Genomic DNA, 19,150 nt, shown 5'->3' with positions numbered 1-19,150 from the left:
GAGATGTGCAGTGGATCTTAGGAATCACAATTTTATGAAATATTAAATACTATACTGTACATGCAAGAATGTCAGTTTGCCATGTACAGGCAAATCTTTCAAAATGCACAATCTGATGTTATAGAAAAGGTGAATTCTTACGAGACAAACAAGTTTAATATTGTAATAGACTCAGGATTAACCAGTTGTGTACCATAATGGTTGGGGTGGATTTTACTAATGTATGTGAATTCTCCTTATGTTATTCGAGATGTTTCCTTTAACATATTAGTGTTGCATGTTTAGCTCATTGGACCTTGGGCAGTGCAGGAGCATGTAGTTGTGGCATATTAGTTGCTTTGTGGTTACATGAACTTTTACGTATAACTGCTCCCTATTTTTGATAATTCCCCACTTCATAGGCATGTTCTCAAGACTTCCTGCGGTTCATGGAGTCAGATTATACTGAATTACTAGTTAGGTAATCCCATATTTATTATGTATGTAGGAAATCTCTCAATATGTTTTAGCTATTACCATGTTGATCATTATATTACACTTGGCTTGTCAAGGATTGACATTTTACATTCAGCACCGTTTCTTGCACAAATTACATGCTTGTGTTACCTCATTTAATACCAAATTTGTTTCTCCATCATGTGGTTGCTTTATGGGAACGTCACGACACGTGTAGTAAATATGAAGTTTCAGGTTGTTCATGCTTCACGGCAAACGAACTTTTCAATGATCGAGTCAAGTTCTTATGGACACCAGTTTTGTTCGTTTGTGACCCATGACCTCGACGGTTCGATATTACAGGTATGTGATTCACATACATTTACACTCAGATGAAGTCACAGTGAACATATTGCCGAAAGTAATATCTTAAATATACAGACTTTATATAAAAACTGTTGGATTTATTGAGTAATGCAATTTGTTTTGTGCATAGTTGCAATCTCCCCAGCAACTGCAATTCTTTTAGTATCATTATACCATGTCATTGGTTTGCCACAGTTTATCCATTTGAGAACTGTTTTGCTACTGAAAACTATATAGAAATATTAGGATACAGGGTTTTTTTTGGTCTAAGAGTTTTGTACAGAATAAGATATAAGATGTGAGAATATTTTATAAGCTGGAATATACTGAACCTTATTCATATGTGGTTGATATCGCAAGATTTGCAATAGACTGAGGATTGCCAGTTTGCCACATCTGATTCGTTGGCAGATTCGGTATGAGATTTCTGATTGGTTCAGTAATGTCACGTGGTATACAACCAATGGTTATATATTGGAGTAGAAAACAGTACATGTCAGATAACTGCAGAGTGCGGTCAAATTCAAAACCAGAACTAACATCTGTTAAGTCCAATACTCCTTTTAGGTAATGACATATACAAACTGCTAAATAGTATAGGACTGACAAAGTAATAATAATACTCTGAATTCTCTGGACATTAATTAGGTGAAAAGCTAGTAAAATAAGAAATACTTTTAACATTTGAATGGACATGTTTTTAACAATATGCAGAGGCAAGCATTTTGGAAAATTACGTTGAAATGTTGAGTAAGTAAATTAATCTTCAGAATTATCATGCAGTTATCTCCCACCACATTGGTAACCTGGGTTAAATGAATACAAAGCAAATCTTCAACTCTCGTCTGTTGGGGTCACTCAATGATTTCCAATCATTATTTTTTTAACATTGAACCAGACTATTATGTGCTGAGATATTGTATTGAAAAGATCCAGGAACAAGACATCGGAAATTAATGTCAGTATCAAATTGTTACAATACAAGAGTGCAAGCAACGAGTGTTTCAGGAGTATATTGGTCTTATTCCAATGAATATTGTGTACTGGTAACATTGTTCCAGTTTCTTAGTTATGTTACGTTCATTAAACATTTTTGGTTGACTTTACTGTTGAGTGGAACTTCTTCAATTAACCCTCCCTAGCAGACAGGAATTAGAGGTCGCTTACAATATGTTAGCATACTTCAGAGTACTGACTTACTGATGGGGCAGCTGCAGCTTGTTCTGGCTCTCCAGGTCGACGAGCCTGCTGCTCATCTGTCCCTCCTCTTGCTCTTCCACGCGCTCGTCCTCGTGCACGACCAGACATCTTACACTTTATTCACACTTTTCAAGTTGTAATTTTCTGCAAAAACAAAAATAGAAGTATTTATCAAATGGCAGAATCAAACCAAGCAGTATTAATTTTACAACAAATAACACTGCAAATGGCATGAAAATCTCTAAACAAGTTGTTTTCATCATTTTGTACTGAGGGAAATACAATTAGCAAAATATTGATCAGAGATCTCGGAAATGCTTAATTATGCATATTTGTACGCCAATTTTTGATCTGGGACGCAGAAAATCACCGAGGCGAGAGTCCTCCATATGCATGTAATAGGTGTGCGGAAAAATTCAAAGACTTGCCAGTCCTGCTTCAGCCACCTGCTTTGTGGGAAAATGTGTTGATCAATTAGCTGTTCTGATATTTCAATGACAGAATTCAGTGACTTAAAGACCCCTTGATACATACATGTTGCCATTTTATAAGAATACAGAAAAAAGAACACGATGCAATAGCTGGGTGGCACGTTCAAAGGCTTTGACTGGTGACCGGGTGGGAAAATGTACTGATATTTACAGTGATTGAATTCGCAGGCAGAATGACCCAGAGATGTACATGTGGTCATTTATAAAAGTACATCAAATAAACAACTTTAGCTTTTGTTATTGTGTTCATTTCCAAATGTAGCGGAATAAGCAGTGCACGTGACCTCAGAATCAAGATATGTTCGCAAGTGGGTGACAAAAATTACTACAAGTACATATACAAATAAATAAACCATAAATGTGCAATCCTGTCAATGGACTGTTGTAATCAAACTATATTATAGTGACTGATTACATTATGAAAACCTCTCCATCTAAAAATAGATGCACTCACATCTGTGTTGATTCTGTAGGAAAGAAGGGACTGCAACTTTTGATGGTGGGACTCCTATTTTTACCAAAATGGGAGTCCTGGACTCCGAGTTTTAAAATCCTAGCGAGACCTCTGATTGATGCCATAATTTCATTGCAAGCAGCAGTTCAACTTATCCTTGAAACTCGTTTGTCCCACAATGGCCTTTATCTGTGAAACAAAGCTCTTTGTTTTACGAAGCTTTCTTTTGCTTGGTTGCCTTGCTATCTTTAATCACAGTTATGACTGAACAGGTTAATTTAAGGTAGTTTAACAAGATTACGTACACAATAAAAGTTATAAGTGTTTGATTTATCAAATGAAATGAGCTACCTGACATACGACCGGGCCGCTGGTTCTTAAGCATGCATGATTTGTATGCCTTCTAACTTTTCTTTTATTCAACCTCCTTTATTTGATTCAAAATACGTAATTAACGTGATAATAGAACAGGAGGCCTGTATTTTATTTAGTGCAACAATACAACAAATGCCTCCATTAGTCCGATATCAATACATTGTGGGCACTTAATTAGGTTAATTATGCTTGCGGACACAACTGTTAAGTAGATTGACACATTTTACATTTGTTTACAAGATGACGTATCACTTTTATGATGATTACACTTAAAAGGAACTAAAAGATAGAACCAGAACACAATTTTCAATTGATAAAAAAATAAATTGTTATTTATTTATTAAATTAGTGCCTCCACTAGGCAAAACATTTTCATTGATCGAAATGTCCTTGAATACTGTTAATTGCGATGTACCAAGAAATGTCGTTTGAAAGGAAAATGTAACAAATTATATGACTTCTTATTGAAAATTGATATTTCATAAGGTTAATTAAAATTTCCAGGTCCTATCTAAAGTTTACAACGCTAAAACAAACGATATGTAAGAGTTTCTGTTGCAAATTTTGATTGCAGTTTTCAAGTTCAACAAAAGGGATAAATGTTTGGGCATGTTCTGTTTTTAAAAAATGGGATCCACTCCCAACTCCACGTTAAAAACAGGTTTGCGAGTTATCAGGGCACAAGTTATCGAGGGAGTGGGGTAACATGAAGGGAAAAAAGGAATGAAATGGACAATTACACAGAATGAAATTTTTTACTGAAAAATTTAAATAAGAAAGAACTCTGTTATATAAAAACTGAAAAAATGTAATAAAAATTGAACACATGGGTAAATATGGTAAATTTTGCACTAATTTTACTTGAAACAGTTCCAAGAAAACAGACGGGATTCTTGAATGTGACACCGCGTTATAGATTCATTCTATTTTGATAATACATACATAGCGGACCCGTCTAAACTGAAAATAACTGGCACCAGATATCACAAAAAACTGGTTTGATGATGCAAACTTGGATGTTATATGACTGAAAAAAGTTGGCTGAGAGGGGTGTTTTAAATGTGAAAAAAAAAGTGTTGCACTGGGCTGTCATTAAGAGACAAACCATGGAAGGTTGAGGACATCAGTCATCACTGGTGGACGTTACAACTATTTGTGAAAGTTACTATAGACATATAGTGAGGCAGGAGTTAAAGTACTATTTAAGTAAATGTGATTTCTATATGGCACCTGAGTAAAGACTTCAAAAGCATGCAGAAAAGTAAGTCGAATTGTAAAAATGAGTGGCAAAGTCCATTTTCATTTTAGGGAAACATCTGTGATGAAAAAAAACAGCACGAATGCAACTCCCCCAATAGATAGGCAAAAGTTCCATTTAGTTTGTGATATTTAATTATCAGTCCCTAAAGCCTGTGTAAAGTCACCTAGACCACAGTTCAAATATACAGTATCAAACTAAATGTATTTAGGTACAGCAAGATTACCATATATAATACAATAAATGCTTCTTCTACCCCCCCCCCCGGTCCCATAAGAAATCATAATTTTTTTTTAAACAGAGGTCTTGCTAGGATATTAAAGTAGAAGTCCAGAACTCCTATTTTGGTAAGGAAAGGCCTTATTCCAAACACTAAGGGGCCATCTATTTAGTATGTACGCATGGGGGATAACCAAAATGCTTGCGTATGGGGGGGGGGGGGGGGGGGGCTACTGATAAAGTATGTACACATATGAAATGTGGGTGGGGGATGAAACCTTGATAATATTTTGTCTAATACGTAACCTGTTCGACCGAGTTCAGTCAGTGTTTGAATTTTTGCAGACACTAGACAAAGTTACACGGCTTATTTCTTTGATGCAGCCAAACATTCAATGCCAATGGACTGTTTTATTAAACACGTTAATATTATTAATCCTTTATGGTTTCTGTGTGGATTAAATATAGGCCATTCCATAGAATTCGAGAGGAGTGCGTCAAGTGTACGTATGCAGGTGGGGGTTGTGTGTGTGTAAAAAAGTATGCATGTGCATAGGGAGTGGGGAGGGGTCAAGCTTTGCCAGATTTTTGTGTACATACTAAATGGAAGGCCCCATAAGCCATGCATCACACACTTTCTTACACTTGGCTACTGTTCCATCAGGTCTAGCAACATCAACTTCTGAATCTCATTACAATCTTCGTCAATTTGCAACGTAACCCCAAAATACCTCTCCAAATTTGCATATGGCATTTTGTCTAAGTCTTGATTTTGAGGTCACATCAGTGCTCAAAGAAAACAACTTTTAGACACCGACATAAGCCCTGACTGAAATTCCACAAGCCCCAAGTTTTACTCTTTATTATTAGTCACACAATGCTGCACTTGGTACATCTCAAAAATAAACTCAACATGGCTTTGAAGGCAATACAAGTGTCATTAGTGTTCACCACTACACACACTAGAGACAGGATTGTCCTGTTGTTCAAACATCTCTGCCTCGGATGCGGGTTCCAACTCAGCCGAGTCATACCAAAGAGCTAGGTACTACTATTAAGAGGTTAGTATTAGAAATGTTCAGCCTGGTGTCAGGATGCGACTGGGTGGGACATAATGCTACAAGTCTACAACATGACACCCCAGTGCTAGATATTATAAACTGTCACACTGCAGACATTGTAGTGATATGACAAAAACTGTTCAAGCTGTGTTAAAATATCCAAACCACATGTACACATACACCGCTGGACTCCAGTAAATCCTTGTGAGAACCAAAGTTGACATATGTTGATGTGTTATCGAACGGATAGCCAGTGTAGGGTACAGAGATGCGAGGAGGCATGCTCTGATCATGGTACTCTAATTATGATCCAAGCAGCTGTGTTTTGAACTTTCAGAAGTTTTTAGAGCAGATATTGAGATGAACCAGACAGAATCGAGTTACAATAGTCCAGTCTTGAAAGTACTAATGAACACACAAGTGTTTTAAAATCATTAGCAAAGAAAGTGAAAGAAGCAGAACACAAAAGAGTAACTGTGAATCTAACTTTAATGAAAAATGGAGAAAACAATGCCCTTGACTGGAATACGGTATTCATACATTAGGATTACCGGTGTCATTTATGATTGCGTGATTGCGAAGACTGCAAAAGTGGATAATCCTTTCTTGACAGGGTTTTAGAATTTTAAACAATCTGCCCTCGTTCGCCACAAGATATCTGGAGAACACATGATAACCCAAAACATTCTTTCTCAACAAAGAAATCAGTAAACTTGCAGAGACAAATGCGTTATTTGGATTACAAAGTCAGCGGGTGATCGCAGATTTTGTTGGTTTTTAACTTTGCTGCAATAAAAGATAGATCTTAAAGTTTTTAAAGTTCAAGTGCAACTTATTAGAAAGAAGATGAATCATTATCCTCCTTGAAATTTGGATAATTCTGTTCTAGGAGAAGTAAAATGAAACCGATGATAGTACACATTTTATGAAAGGCAGTAATTTGATTGCCATTTTGTGAAAAAGATTTATTTGGCTTTTTGTATCGGCATGTATGTACTGTGTTGGGCTATAATATTGCTTCATATTGGTTATATTAAGACTTAAAAGGATGACTTTAAAAGAAAAATGAACTAATACAATTATTCTTTGAATGGACAATGCATTTGTTTGTTAATTGTGCATGTTGATTTGTATGTTCAGAGAGAGAGAATGTTGTGCAATTTGCAATATCCAATTTCAAGATGAAAAAGTACAAGTCATATGAAAATTTGTCAATACATTTTTGACCCCCAGTTCTGACACCAAGTTTTTTTTTTATACCCTCAATTATACACCCCTGGGGGATACACTGTGAAAAATATTTGCGAATGGAGCTGATGCATCTCAGCTCAAAATATGCAGCCTTGCATATGTTCATGACACATTGGTGCAATGTGAGAGTACTGTCCAGAGTAACACCTAGGTTTCGTACTGATTGTGTGAATTTAATGTTGGTGTTGCTGATATTTATTGTTTGAGGTAAAGGATGTGAATGATAAGTCTTTGTGTTGTGATCAGAATGGCCTCAGTTTTATCATCATTCATCTGCAGTTCGTTACATGTCATCCATGATTTCACATCAGAAATGCACCTCGCTACACCTTGGATGGTAGCATCAACTTCAGTCGGGTGGCTAGATTTGTATATTTGGGTGTCATCAGCGTACAATTGGTGAGACACTGGATGATGATCTATGACACTTGAGAGCAACTGAGTGTACAGAATGAAGAGAACAGGTCCAAGAACAGACCCCTGTGGAACACAACATAGATCAACTGGGCTGGAGTGTATTCCATTTGCAGATACAATTTGTCTCCTGTTGACCAAACAGAACTTGAACCACAGTAAGGCTTTACCATTAATGCCAAATACATGCTGGAGACGGTGAAGTAATATATCATGGTCTATTGTGTCAAATGCTGCAGACGAATCAAGGATGGTGAGGACTTTAATCTTTCCACTATCCAAAGCAGAGAGAATGTCATTAACTACTTTTAGAAGAGCAGTTTCACTACGGTGGCAAGGGCGATATGCAGATTGTACATTGCTAAAAAGACTATTAATTCAGATGAGATACAAGCTGGGATAGAACAACCTTTTCTAAGATTTTTTATATGAATGGGAGATTAGAAACTGGGCAGTAGTTCCTTAAATCATTATGGTCTAGTGTTGGTTTCTTCAGCAGAGGATTTACAATGGCAGTTTTGAAAAATGATGGGAATTCCCCGGATGAGAGAGAGGTATTAATAACATCAGTTAGTGAAGGCAATACTGGATCTAAGCACTCAAGCAGCAGTGATGTTAAAATTGGATCAAGTTCACATGACTTTGGTGCACTCTTCATCACGATTGTACGTACGAAATCCATAGAGACAAGTTCAAATGCTGCTAATGGTTGCTGCTCAAATTATGTATCCCAACTGTATGGTGACAATGAGAAATTGTGGTGTCAAGCTTATCTCTAAAGGTTTCTACTTTGTCACGTTAGAAATTTGCAAACATGTCCGAAGGTCGACTGGAGAGAAGGTAGTTGGAATTGGTGTAGATTTGTTCCTTGACATTAGCTTGTTAGTAATCTTGAAGAGCTCTTTGCAGCTGGAACTTTCCATGATCTTAGTAGTGTAGTGTAGTGGGCTGATTTCGCTGCATGGACTATATTTGTGACATTCTTCTTAGCGGCTTCATAGATTTGCTTATGAATAGTGAGTCTGGTGGAAAGACAAAGCCTCTCAGCTTTACGGCGGTCTCTTTTAGCAGTGCGAAGCTGGTCCCTAACACTGCTATACCATGGAGAACACTTCTGAATTGATACTCTGCACTTTGTAGCTGGGGCATGTTTGTCCAGCAATGAACGCAGGCAGTTATCGACCTGTTCTGCTGTAGGAGGTAAGCAAGGTTTACTTGGATGTCATGCATTAGTTAGGTTCTATTTATCATAGGGATGTTTCTCTTAGTAGCAGATAAAGGTGCAGGGTTAGGGACTGATATGTCAAGATGGCATATAATGCAGAGGTGATCTGATGCAAGGTCATGGGATACCAGAGAGGACCGTAGAATGTTATCATCAGGTCTATGAAGAATCCAGTCTAAAATGTGACCATGTTTATGGGTGGGTTGGTTAACTGACTGAGGTTGAAAACATTAATGGAATCTATGAGTTTTGATGTGTTTGGGTTTCCGGGACAGACAAAGTGAAAGCTGAAATCTCCAAGAATAATCAGGTTGCCACCTATCGAATTTCCACACTCCAGGAGATTCGGAAACTGCTCCAAAAAGAGAGATTCAGTCAGCTTGTTTTTTTCTACAAGGAGAAGGGCAGTATAGGCAGAAAAAATGGACTGACCTTTGCTCCAGCGTGAGTGTGGTTTGGATTAGTTCAACGATGTGTGGTCGAAATTGAATGTTGTGGTGTGGTTAAGACGTTTGATCATGGAGTTCTTTGTGACGACAACAATTCCACCTCCGTGAGAGTTACAGGGGAACGACTTGATGGAGTAACCAGTGGGTGTTAGATCCGCACACTTGGGCTCATTGCCTGATGTTTTTAGCCACGTTTCTGTCAGGGAAAAGACGTCAATATTCTGGTCGTTGATAAAATTAGCAACAGGGGACGCCGCTAGAGGGCACTGGTGATCAAGATTAACGTCTTCTCAAAATGTCAACCTCATTACACCCGGTACTTTCTCTGCTTTAATATGTAAAAAGACAACATTATTACATCCAAATGTGTTCATGGTTGAAAGGTCAAATGTCTATATTTAGCGTAAATGACACTGGGCCATTTCTACAACTTATTCAGCGGAAAAAAACGAAAAACGAATTTTTCAAAACACTGAAAAACTAAATAAATGAACATATATGCTCACCTACGCCTACTTTTAAAATACTTTGGAGTTCGTTTTACGAGAATAATTGTAAAATGTGTACAAATATTTGCAGAAAACCCAAGAATTACGTCTTTTTCAATGGTCACCCATGCCAGCAAGAACGGTAACTCTTCCCGGTACATGGGAATGCACAAAATGTAAACAATGACAACAATACGACATAATTTGGGTTAAAAAACACACGAAAACTTGATTGTATGAAAAGGCAGACGTTTATAGCAATGAATCAAATTATACAGACATACTGTCATTCACTGAGATATTATCAATGTCATGTCATCTGTTCTACAAACAGTTCACTGGTATTAAGATTAAAATGTTCATGTTTAATAGGGAAGGAAAAGATGTAAAAGTTAACTATTTTTCGGAATTTTGAAGAATGAAAACAAATTCATTTAAAATTGTCATGCCATTTTTTGTGAATATCAATATGAATATTGTCATCATAAGCCAAGGAATATAGAATCGAATTGTAGTATTTCTCCATTTAAACAATTACATAATCATATATATTTCTTGAGAACCACCTCAGTGCCAGTTTCTTCTCTATGTCTGATACCACAATTGTCTTTATTTCATGAACTATGTAATATTGCTCAAAACAATAGTCAGAATTATCATGAAAATATCGCAAATTTAGGCCATCCAAAATTTAATGTTGCACCATCCTAAGTTGGCACTATAAAAATCCCGACTTACTGTAATGAAAACATAGTGGAAAACCTTTTGTCATTGATTTTATTTTACAGATATAAAAAACATAGAAAAAGTAAATTTATTCTTGAAGCTGAATGTTCACAACACATTTATATATAACCATATGTAAAAAAAAATATGCAACTTTCAACATGAAGTAACATGAGGTCAAGAAATTTCAAAAAGTGACCAAAGACCAATAGTAAAAATGGTGGACAGTACATGTGTTTAAATGCTTCCTGTGAATTTATTTGAAAAGATATAAAGATGGGCTCATTTTAGTAATCTGCACTCTCAAATTAAGCAGACAATATTCCATTTTAAAAGCAACATAATTTCAACTTGTGTATGACTCAAAAATATAGTATTTCATGCAAAAAAGTTTGGGGGGTTGATAAAAAAGCACAGGGGGGCTATGAATTACCTGGAACCTATAAAAAGTCAATTTATTCTTAAAGCTGAATGTTCACAAAACATTTCTACTGCATGGGGACCAGATACCGCCAGCGACCACTTACCGCCAACGTCATATTTCTCGCGCTCACATTCGCTTTTTTTACGTTTCTGCATAAAGATAGTTTTGCAAGGCCAGTTTCCTTCATTCCAGTGAAGAAAAATAATTCCAGCTATAAAGGTAAGAAAAATATTACTGGTGAACTCCAGTGACCTAAATTCGATTATGTAAATATCATGGGGGGGGGGGTAATTTTTTTCCATAAATGTCACTTTAGTACGTACGTAAGCTCTATGACAAAACAATTGGATATGGGACCTCAGATCCATGCTGATGACATTTCTATTGAAACGTTTTAAAAACTTTTATTCATCCATAAATGTATCCTCCAAGAATAAAATATCCACTTGAAAGTCATTGTTTATAATATACACACCAAAGGATCTCTCGAACTTACACTACTATGACCGCACCAACAAATGATGTAGTACAGCGTTCCTATACGAATGTAACTCTTGTCACGAGTTATTCCTAGTATAGGGGTCATCTCAAAACCATCTATTTTAAAAGGGATGTAACCGTAACAAAACATCAGCTTATTATTAATTTTTGCTTCCCATTTATTATCACTCTCTCTCTCTCTCTCTCTGTATATATATATATATATATATATATATATATATATATATATATATATAATGTGATTTACAAATGAAACACTACATTGAATTAATTAATAATTTATTGTAGAAAAATGGCAAAGCGTTTAAAGTATCTCCAAGAAGATCTATTGTCTGCCGTCTCGTCTGTGAAGAAGTTACAGCTCACCTGTAGTCAGGCCTCCAGGGAATACAATATTCCAAGGAAGACAATCGAAGATGCTCTGAAAGGTCGATATTTGAAACATGTCCCTGGACCAAACAGAATGCTGGATGCAACAGAAGAAGATGCGTTAGTATCATACATGAAGTATATGCTACAGCAAGGTTTCCCAATGACAAGGGCTATTGCTAGAGGGTATATCATATCCATTATGAAGAAAAATGAAAGAACATCTCTATTCAGCTCTGAGAAAGGTCCCTCAAATAAATGGTTTGGAAAGTTTTTCAGCCGACATCCAGAACTCAGAGAGAGAGAACCAGAACAACTTGATAGGGGGAGGTCACGCATGTCCAATGAAAATGTCATGAACAGTTATTTTGCCCTTTTGATGGACACCACAAAGAAACTTGGCTTAGAAAAGGACCCAGACAGAATATTTAATTGTGATGAGACTGGTTGGAGCGGAAGGGAGAAGCCACGACAAAAAGTCATTGGCGTGAAGGGCCATCACACATATCAGCAAGCTCTGTTATCATCTGGACATATCACTGCCCACATCTGTATTGCTGCAGATGGTAGAGTCCTTCCCACGTTTTTAATTTTTGAAAAATCTTTCCCCCATACAGCCTATAAAGATGGTGTTCCAGGTAACTGGCTGTTTGGAACATCAGAGTCTGGATACATGGACAGCTATCTTTTTCTGACATGGTTTAAAGACCTGTTCATTCCAAATTGTGGGAAAGATCGCCCAGTGTTGCTGGTTATGGATAACCATGACAGCCATATCAACCTGGATGTAGTTAAACTGGCCAGAGAAAACCATATTGAGCTGATTGGACTTCCTCCACACAGTACACACATTTTGCAACCTTTAGATGTTGGAATCATGGGGCCTCTAAAGATGAAATTCAATTCCATTGCTCTGAATCTTGGATTCATCAATCAGCATCAAACTATCAACAAAGCTAAGTTTCCAGTAATTTTGTCTATGCAATTGATAATGTGTGCTCTCCAGCCAAAATTAAGGATAGTTTTTTGAAGTCTGGCCTTTATCCTCTGAATCCAGATGCAATTGACAAAACGCAAGTTATGCCATCACAGTTCATCTTCAAAGTCAACTCTAGCCAGTTCCCATTGACATCATCCCAAACTGTCGCATTAAAATATCCAGATCTGAATACTTCCACATGTATAGAAGCAAAACCTTCAACATCTTTGATTACAACTTCATCATCTGCATCCAATTATTCTTGTGACAAGTGTGGATCTTACTTAGGTGGTAATCCATTAGTGAAGGAAGGCATTATTCCCGAAGCTTTGTCTGATCTTTTCCCCCCAGTACCTGCAAAGCCTCAAACAGCAAAAAGAAGATGCATCACTGAGGCAAGAGTGATAACTAGTGATAAATTTTATCAGCATCTTCTTAACAAAACTGAAGAAAAGAGATTGAATGCAGGAAAATACAAAGAGAGGAAAGAAAGAAACAGAGAGAAGTAGAGAAAGAATATAAAGGAAAATACTATGGAAAGGGGAGAAAATCATCAAGCAAGAAAAAAAAAGAACGATGTATGTGGGATATGTAACAAGGCCGAACCACCTACTATTGATGACGAGTCAAATGTAAATTGGATTTGCTGTGACTTATGTGAGAAATGGTACCACCTGGCCTGTGTTGGTTTAACAGATGAGGAAAATGTTGATGAAACTTACTTTATTTGTACCTATTGCTCTACAAAATCAAATTAAATTGAAGGAAATGCACATTTAATACATGTTTCAATTGACAATTTAAATGTTCATTTTAATGTTCATTTGTTACTTTTTGTTAACTTGTTTGTAAACTACTGGAGGAAAGAGAGGGAGCCTTTGGAATATAGAATTTATCGGTATGTGCAACCTACAAATGTATACAACCCTCTCTCTCTCTCTCTCTCTCTCTCTATATATATATAAAGCTGTTTTAAGCTTTCCAATCACTGAAAATGAAGATGTAATTCTTAAATGATGAAGAAAAGATTAAGTTTTTAAGAAGTTATACGTACAAAGCAAATAATTACTGTAAGTGTAAGTGGTGTATATGATATCGACTTTAAGTTTAAAATATATACGGTTTTGATACAAACCCTATTATGATGCTGGTTGTCATTGTGACGCATGCGCGATTCGTAATGTCGGTTTCCGTCAAAACTACAGAGATGATGACTATCGGTTGCGTTGGTTGCTAATTGTACGTGAAGTAGAATTTTCCTTTTGAAGAAAGTGAATTCTGCGGCATGAAATATGAATGTTTTGTTGTTATTATGCAGAAATAAATCATATCTCAATTTCTAATTGTCAATAACGGCACTGGCGGTAACTGGTACTGTCACTGCGAAAGAAGGGACTCGTTATTATGGTTACTTTATGTTATTCTGTAAGGCATGACTGTAAGTTTTTCATTACATTTTTCTTTTGAAATATTCGTAAAATAGGTAAGGATTAATTGGATAGAATTATAACTTTCAAATATTTCTAATTATTAAGAACGCGTTGAGAAACTTGGATAATGTGGCGGTAACTGGTCCCTTGGCAGTATATAAAATGTACGAAATATGCAAATTTCAGAGGTATATCTTGGATAGTTGACACAAAGGTTGACGCATTAATAGGGATTTGAATTAGATTATCTAAATGAACGGTCGAATTTTTTAAAATTGAATAATTATTATTATTTGGGGGTGGGGCGGCTGATGGCATGCTGTTTGTAAGCGCCGCATTTTCTGCGAGCGGGTATTTCGTACATCAAAGTTTGATTCAAACGTTTTACCCTTAATGTGAAATTCAGGATAACCAATATTCTATATAAGGTTAATGAAGTTATGCCTGCATTGGTTTCAAAATGAAAGAATTATATGTGAAAGAAAACAAAACATGCATTCTGAACCATGCAAACATTCAACCTCACATTTATTCTTACCGTGTTCTTCCACCACCGGCGTGTCTTCGTAAGGGGGTTACAGCTTTAAATATAGCATACAGGTCATTAGGATCAAAGGTCAAGTTTTGATCTGGCGGTGAACAGTATTTTTTTTTTGTTTTCAACACCTAGTCAATAACTTTGGGATTGTGACTGTTCTTCTCTCCTGTGCAAATGTGCAAATTCTCTCAATAATAATAATAATAATATTATCTTCGCGGTATTCTATTGGTTTCGGAGCATTCGCGAAGAAATTGCGGAGTAATTCGCAAACAATAAGTTTTATTAAACGTTCATTTCCACGCTGAATTATCATTATACCTGTACTGAAATTCAAAACTTAAAACTATTCATATTTGCAGACTATTTCCGTGACTATTTATTTATGAGTATCACGTTTTTCTTTTCTTGATTATAACATTAGTTTTGGAGTGGTTGATCACAGCGCCACTCGCGGCCATAATATTGATGGGAAAAGAAATGTACTTTCTTACGAAATGGCAACAATGGTGAATATAACAATACATAATCTTAATAGGAATCAATATTTCCTTCTCCTTAACATCTATGTGCTTTTGCTAACGTTTCTTGGTCATTACAACGATGTAGTTTTCTGCCATTCTGAAAATCATATAAACTGCCTGTAATGCATTTATGACAGGGTTAGAAACATTTAAAACTGTGTTTTGTGTCTAAACTTACATGAATGCTTGATTGCTCCTGTTGCCTAGCGGTCAGAGCGTCCGCCTTGGATTCGGGAGGCCCCGGCCCAGTCATACCAAAGACTTATAATAATGATACTAGCAGCTGCCTCGCTTGGCGGTCAGCATTAAGAGGTTAGTGTTAGGACTGTAGCAGCAGGAAGGGCGAATCATACAAAGTTTTTAAGCAAAATAACCCTTCTATGATAATAGTTTACACTCTAACCCTTATTTTGGAAAAAAAAAACTTATTTCTAGTAAATACGACAATAGAAGTGTCTGTTTACTAAAATAACGGTTTTATCGTATAAATCATACCCCTCCCCGGGGGCCGTTATCGCGATGTGGGTTTCCAGGAAAATCTCCCCCGGATTCGCCCTCCCTGCTGCTCTCAGCGAGAATATTTTCTAACTAAATAGTGTACTAGTGAAATTAAAAATTTAAGTTAACAATAATGGCCAACATCGGAGAAGCATATTCCGCTAGACTAGCTCGAGAGCGACTAGAAGCAATAAAAAAATTTATTCCTGTACGAGATTCTGTAAGAGAAAAATTACAAGCACGTCAGCAGGCACAAGTTGAATTTGCAACAGGTGCAGAAGAATTATTTAAACCCGTTACAACAGCTACTGAGAAGGCTGCGGCGGTCACCAAAGAAGCTTTACTGGGGGATGAAGGTATTCTTCCAACACTAAAACAAACCGCCACGCAGTCTGAAAAGATTGCTAAAAGAACCAAACAAACAAAAAAGATTTTACAAGATCTTCCAACTGATATAGCTGCAGCTCAACCTCCGCCCGTCGGCGAAGAAATACTTGAAGGTATTGGGCAAATTCGTACTGAAATCGCGTCCAAACCAATAAAGGAAAAACTGGACTGATTGCAAAATTTAGGGAGGGTTTTGCTGAAGATATTAAAAATACTACAAGAGAAGAATTGCCCAGAAAAATATTAATTGGTATGTTTAATAAATCTAGTATATTAAAACCCGGTTTTGAAAACGTGAATGATGATAATTTTATTAAATGGATATGTCGCATATATAAAAACAAAAAACAAGCCAGAGACGATGATTTAGAATACAGAGGTCTCCTTGAAGAAGTAAAAAGAGTTTATAACGAACATGTAAAACAACTAGAATCCTCCCAGCAGAAACCTTCTACACCTTTACAACAACAACGGCGGAAGATAATAGATACTGACCTAGTCCCGTTAGGTGAATATGATGTTGCATCTGAACAAAGTCCACGTCGTCAAAAATCCGAGCCAACTAGGTCGCCGATAATTGGTTTAACAACATCTCCTGGAAGTTTACCGCAAGATGTTTTAGCCCCAAGAATTGTAAGACCAAAAACCGGATCTGGTCTAGCTGTTTGCCCTGATAATATCATCAATGATGTATCACGGCTAGAAGTTCTCATCGGAGGAAAACGAGCTGGAAATAACTCACCAGAAATAATTAATGAAGCAGCTGATATCTGTCAGCGATTATTTCGCGGCGGTATCATGGATACTCACATCTATCGGGAACTTATTGATGAACTAGTCGACAGCGATTAGAGAAATAACAATTAAATAAAATGATAGTATACAATTCTCATCGTAGACCAGTCATGGTCAGGGTTGTAAATTCACGAGTGCCAGTATACAGAATGACTTATGGAGACGGATTCGGCGATGTTGTTCAAGGTTTATTTACGAGAATGGCACCTAAAGCAATACCGATCGCAAAACAATTATCGATGAAAGCCATTGATGTTATTAAAGATAAAGCTACTGGCGCTGTTGGTAGCGCTGCCGGTAAAGCATTCACGGCAGTCAAGGACAGACTAGCACGACTGATACGTAGAAAACCTCCGCCGGTAAAATTACCAGCCACCGCAGACAGCAAATGTCAGTAAAGTATTAAATGAAGCCGCAAATCAAAAGCTAGCCGCGCTAGTCAACGAAATTCCTGAACAAATAAACACAAGTTTGGTCGCGGGAAGTGGTCTTCGTTTTAGACGATAACTTTTACAATAAAATGTTCAAACAGGAATCCGACCCAGCATTCGACATAGACGAACCGGTTCTCAAATATGAATCAGTGCGTGATTATCAGTATTACTCTTATGACGCACGAGAACCAAATAAACGAGGACGAATTGAACTTCAGGTTCAGGATACCAGCAGATATTTCCTGCCCGCTGAAGCGTTTATTGAAATAGAAGGTGAAATTAAGAAAACCGATAACACAGACTACCCGGCTGCATTTAAAGTCGGTTTTGTCAATAACGGAATTATGGCCTTGTTTGATAGTGCTACCTACATGATTGATGGAAAAAATATTGAATCAATTCAGAAGGATGTCGATGTTGCTACAACAATAATTGGTCTGGCAAGATATTCTGATGATTATACAAGATCAGCCGGTCCATCGATGATGTTTGCCAAGGACACTTCTAATCATCCCGACAGTGATCAGTATAATATTAGACGACCAAGAAACTTTGCCGCCAACGCTGACGCTGATGTGAATCCGGTGGTTCATGGTGCTAATGCAAATTTTAATTTGCGTTTCACCGCGCGTCAATTAATGTTGAGCGGAGATAGTAAAAAATTTTCTTGTGCGATTCCGCTGTCGCATATCTTTGGATTTTGCCGAGATGTCAGAAAGGTAATTTTCGGAGCAAAACATACAGTCGTGCTTGTTAGAAAAGGCGACGACAATGATGCGCTATGGCGAGAAGCTGGTGCTGGTGCTGGTGATGCTGGTAAGGTATTAATAACAAAACTATCACTGTGGATGCCGGTAATGACTCCTGCACTTACTGCCGAACAGCGACTGCTTTCTTTTATGGATCAAGGTGGTAAAACGCTGCTATCGTGGCTTACAACAACCACAGATAGTATTCAAAGTACCATCAATGGTTTATTTACCTGGCATACAGCATCACAGCAGGGGGTTTCAGCGCCGCGATATATTTTCATTGCTCTTCAGAGTGTTGCACGATTAAACGATCAAACACATTCGCATATGATATTTGATCAACTTGGTATCACTGACGTTTCTCTGAGAATAAACGGACATCAGGAACCATCCGAGAACATAATGTTGAATTTTGGTAACAACCATGTTGCACGTGCATATCAACGATTGACAAAATATCTAGCGCGCGACCTAAATATCAACACTGGTTTGCAAATATCACAATTGGATTTTACATCTCATTATCCAACCTATTACTTCTCGCTGGAGCATCTTGATTTAACCAGACAGTCTGTCGTTGATATTCACTTCAGGGCTACCGTAAATAGAAACGTAGCAGCTATAGCTAATTACAGAGCCGTCGCGGTCATACTTTCCGATAAAGCAATGCTACTTGAAGGTGTTGGCGGCCGAATGAGAGTCATCGATGCACCAGTGGAAAACTTGTAACATTGTTTTAACAATGCAATTAGATCAATATCGTATTAAATAAAATGTCATACAATCATGTTAATGTCACTCTGACTCCTGGTCAGGTGAAGAAATTACAATCGAAAAACGCGAGCACATGTGGGGTATCAATAACACTAAAACACGATCAGCTAGCGGGTGGTTCAAACAAACTATCACTGACTAAAACTCAGCTAAACCATTTCAATAAAGCGAAAAAATCAGCGACTGGAGTTCGACTTGATCTTTCTCCAGCCGCGGTCAAAGATATGGTTAAAACCGGTGGAATATTTCCACTTATTCCAATACTTGCCGCAACACTAGCACCAGCAGCAGCCTCAGCAGCGAAGGCAGCAGCGTTAGGAGCAGTTGGAACCG

General features: G+C 37.2%; 1 protein-coding gene across 2 annotated transcripts in view; it reads right to left on the bottom strand.

Annotated features, from left to right (window-relative positions):
* Window positions 1–15,377, bottom strand: part of LOC149779685 (piwi-like protein 1) — a 105,443-nt gene extending 90,066 nt beyond the window's left edge. Inside the window, exons 1-2 of one of the 2 annotated variants that reach the window (XM_089940529.1) lie at window positions 15,356–15,377; window positions 2,002–2,145 (exon numbers count right to left, since the gene is read on the bottom strand). In XM_089940529.1, coding sequence (XP_089796655.1) covers window positions 2,002–2,109 — 108 coding nt within the window. In that variant the 5' untranslated portion in view covers window positions 2,110–2,145; window positions 15,356–15,377. Of the gene's footprint in view, window positions 1–2,001; window positions 2,146–14,653; window positions 14,752–15,355 lie in introns of those variants that run through there. The other variant, XM_089940527.1, reaches the window with a different exon arrangement.
* Window positions 15,378–19,150: the final 3,773 nt, after the last annotated feature.

This window comes from Sinohyriopsis cumingii, chromosome 17 (genome assembly GCF_028554795.1).
Source record: "Sinohyriopsis cumingii isolate HCF-2022 chromosome 17, ASM2855479v2, whole genome shotgun sequence".
In the NCBI taxonomy this organism is placed as follows: Eukaryota; Metazoa; Mollusca; class Bivalvia; order Unionida; family Unionidae; genus Sinohyriopsis; species Sinohyriopsis cumingii.
The sequence above is the reverse complement of the archived record's forward strand: the minus strand, read 5'-3'. Positions and strand labels throughout refer to the sequence as shown.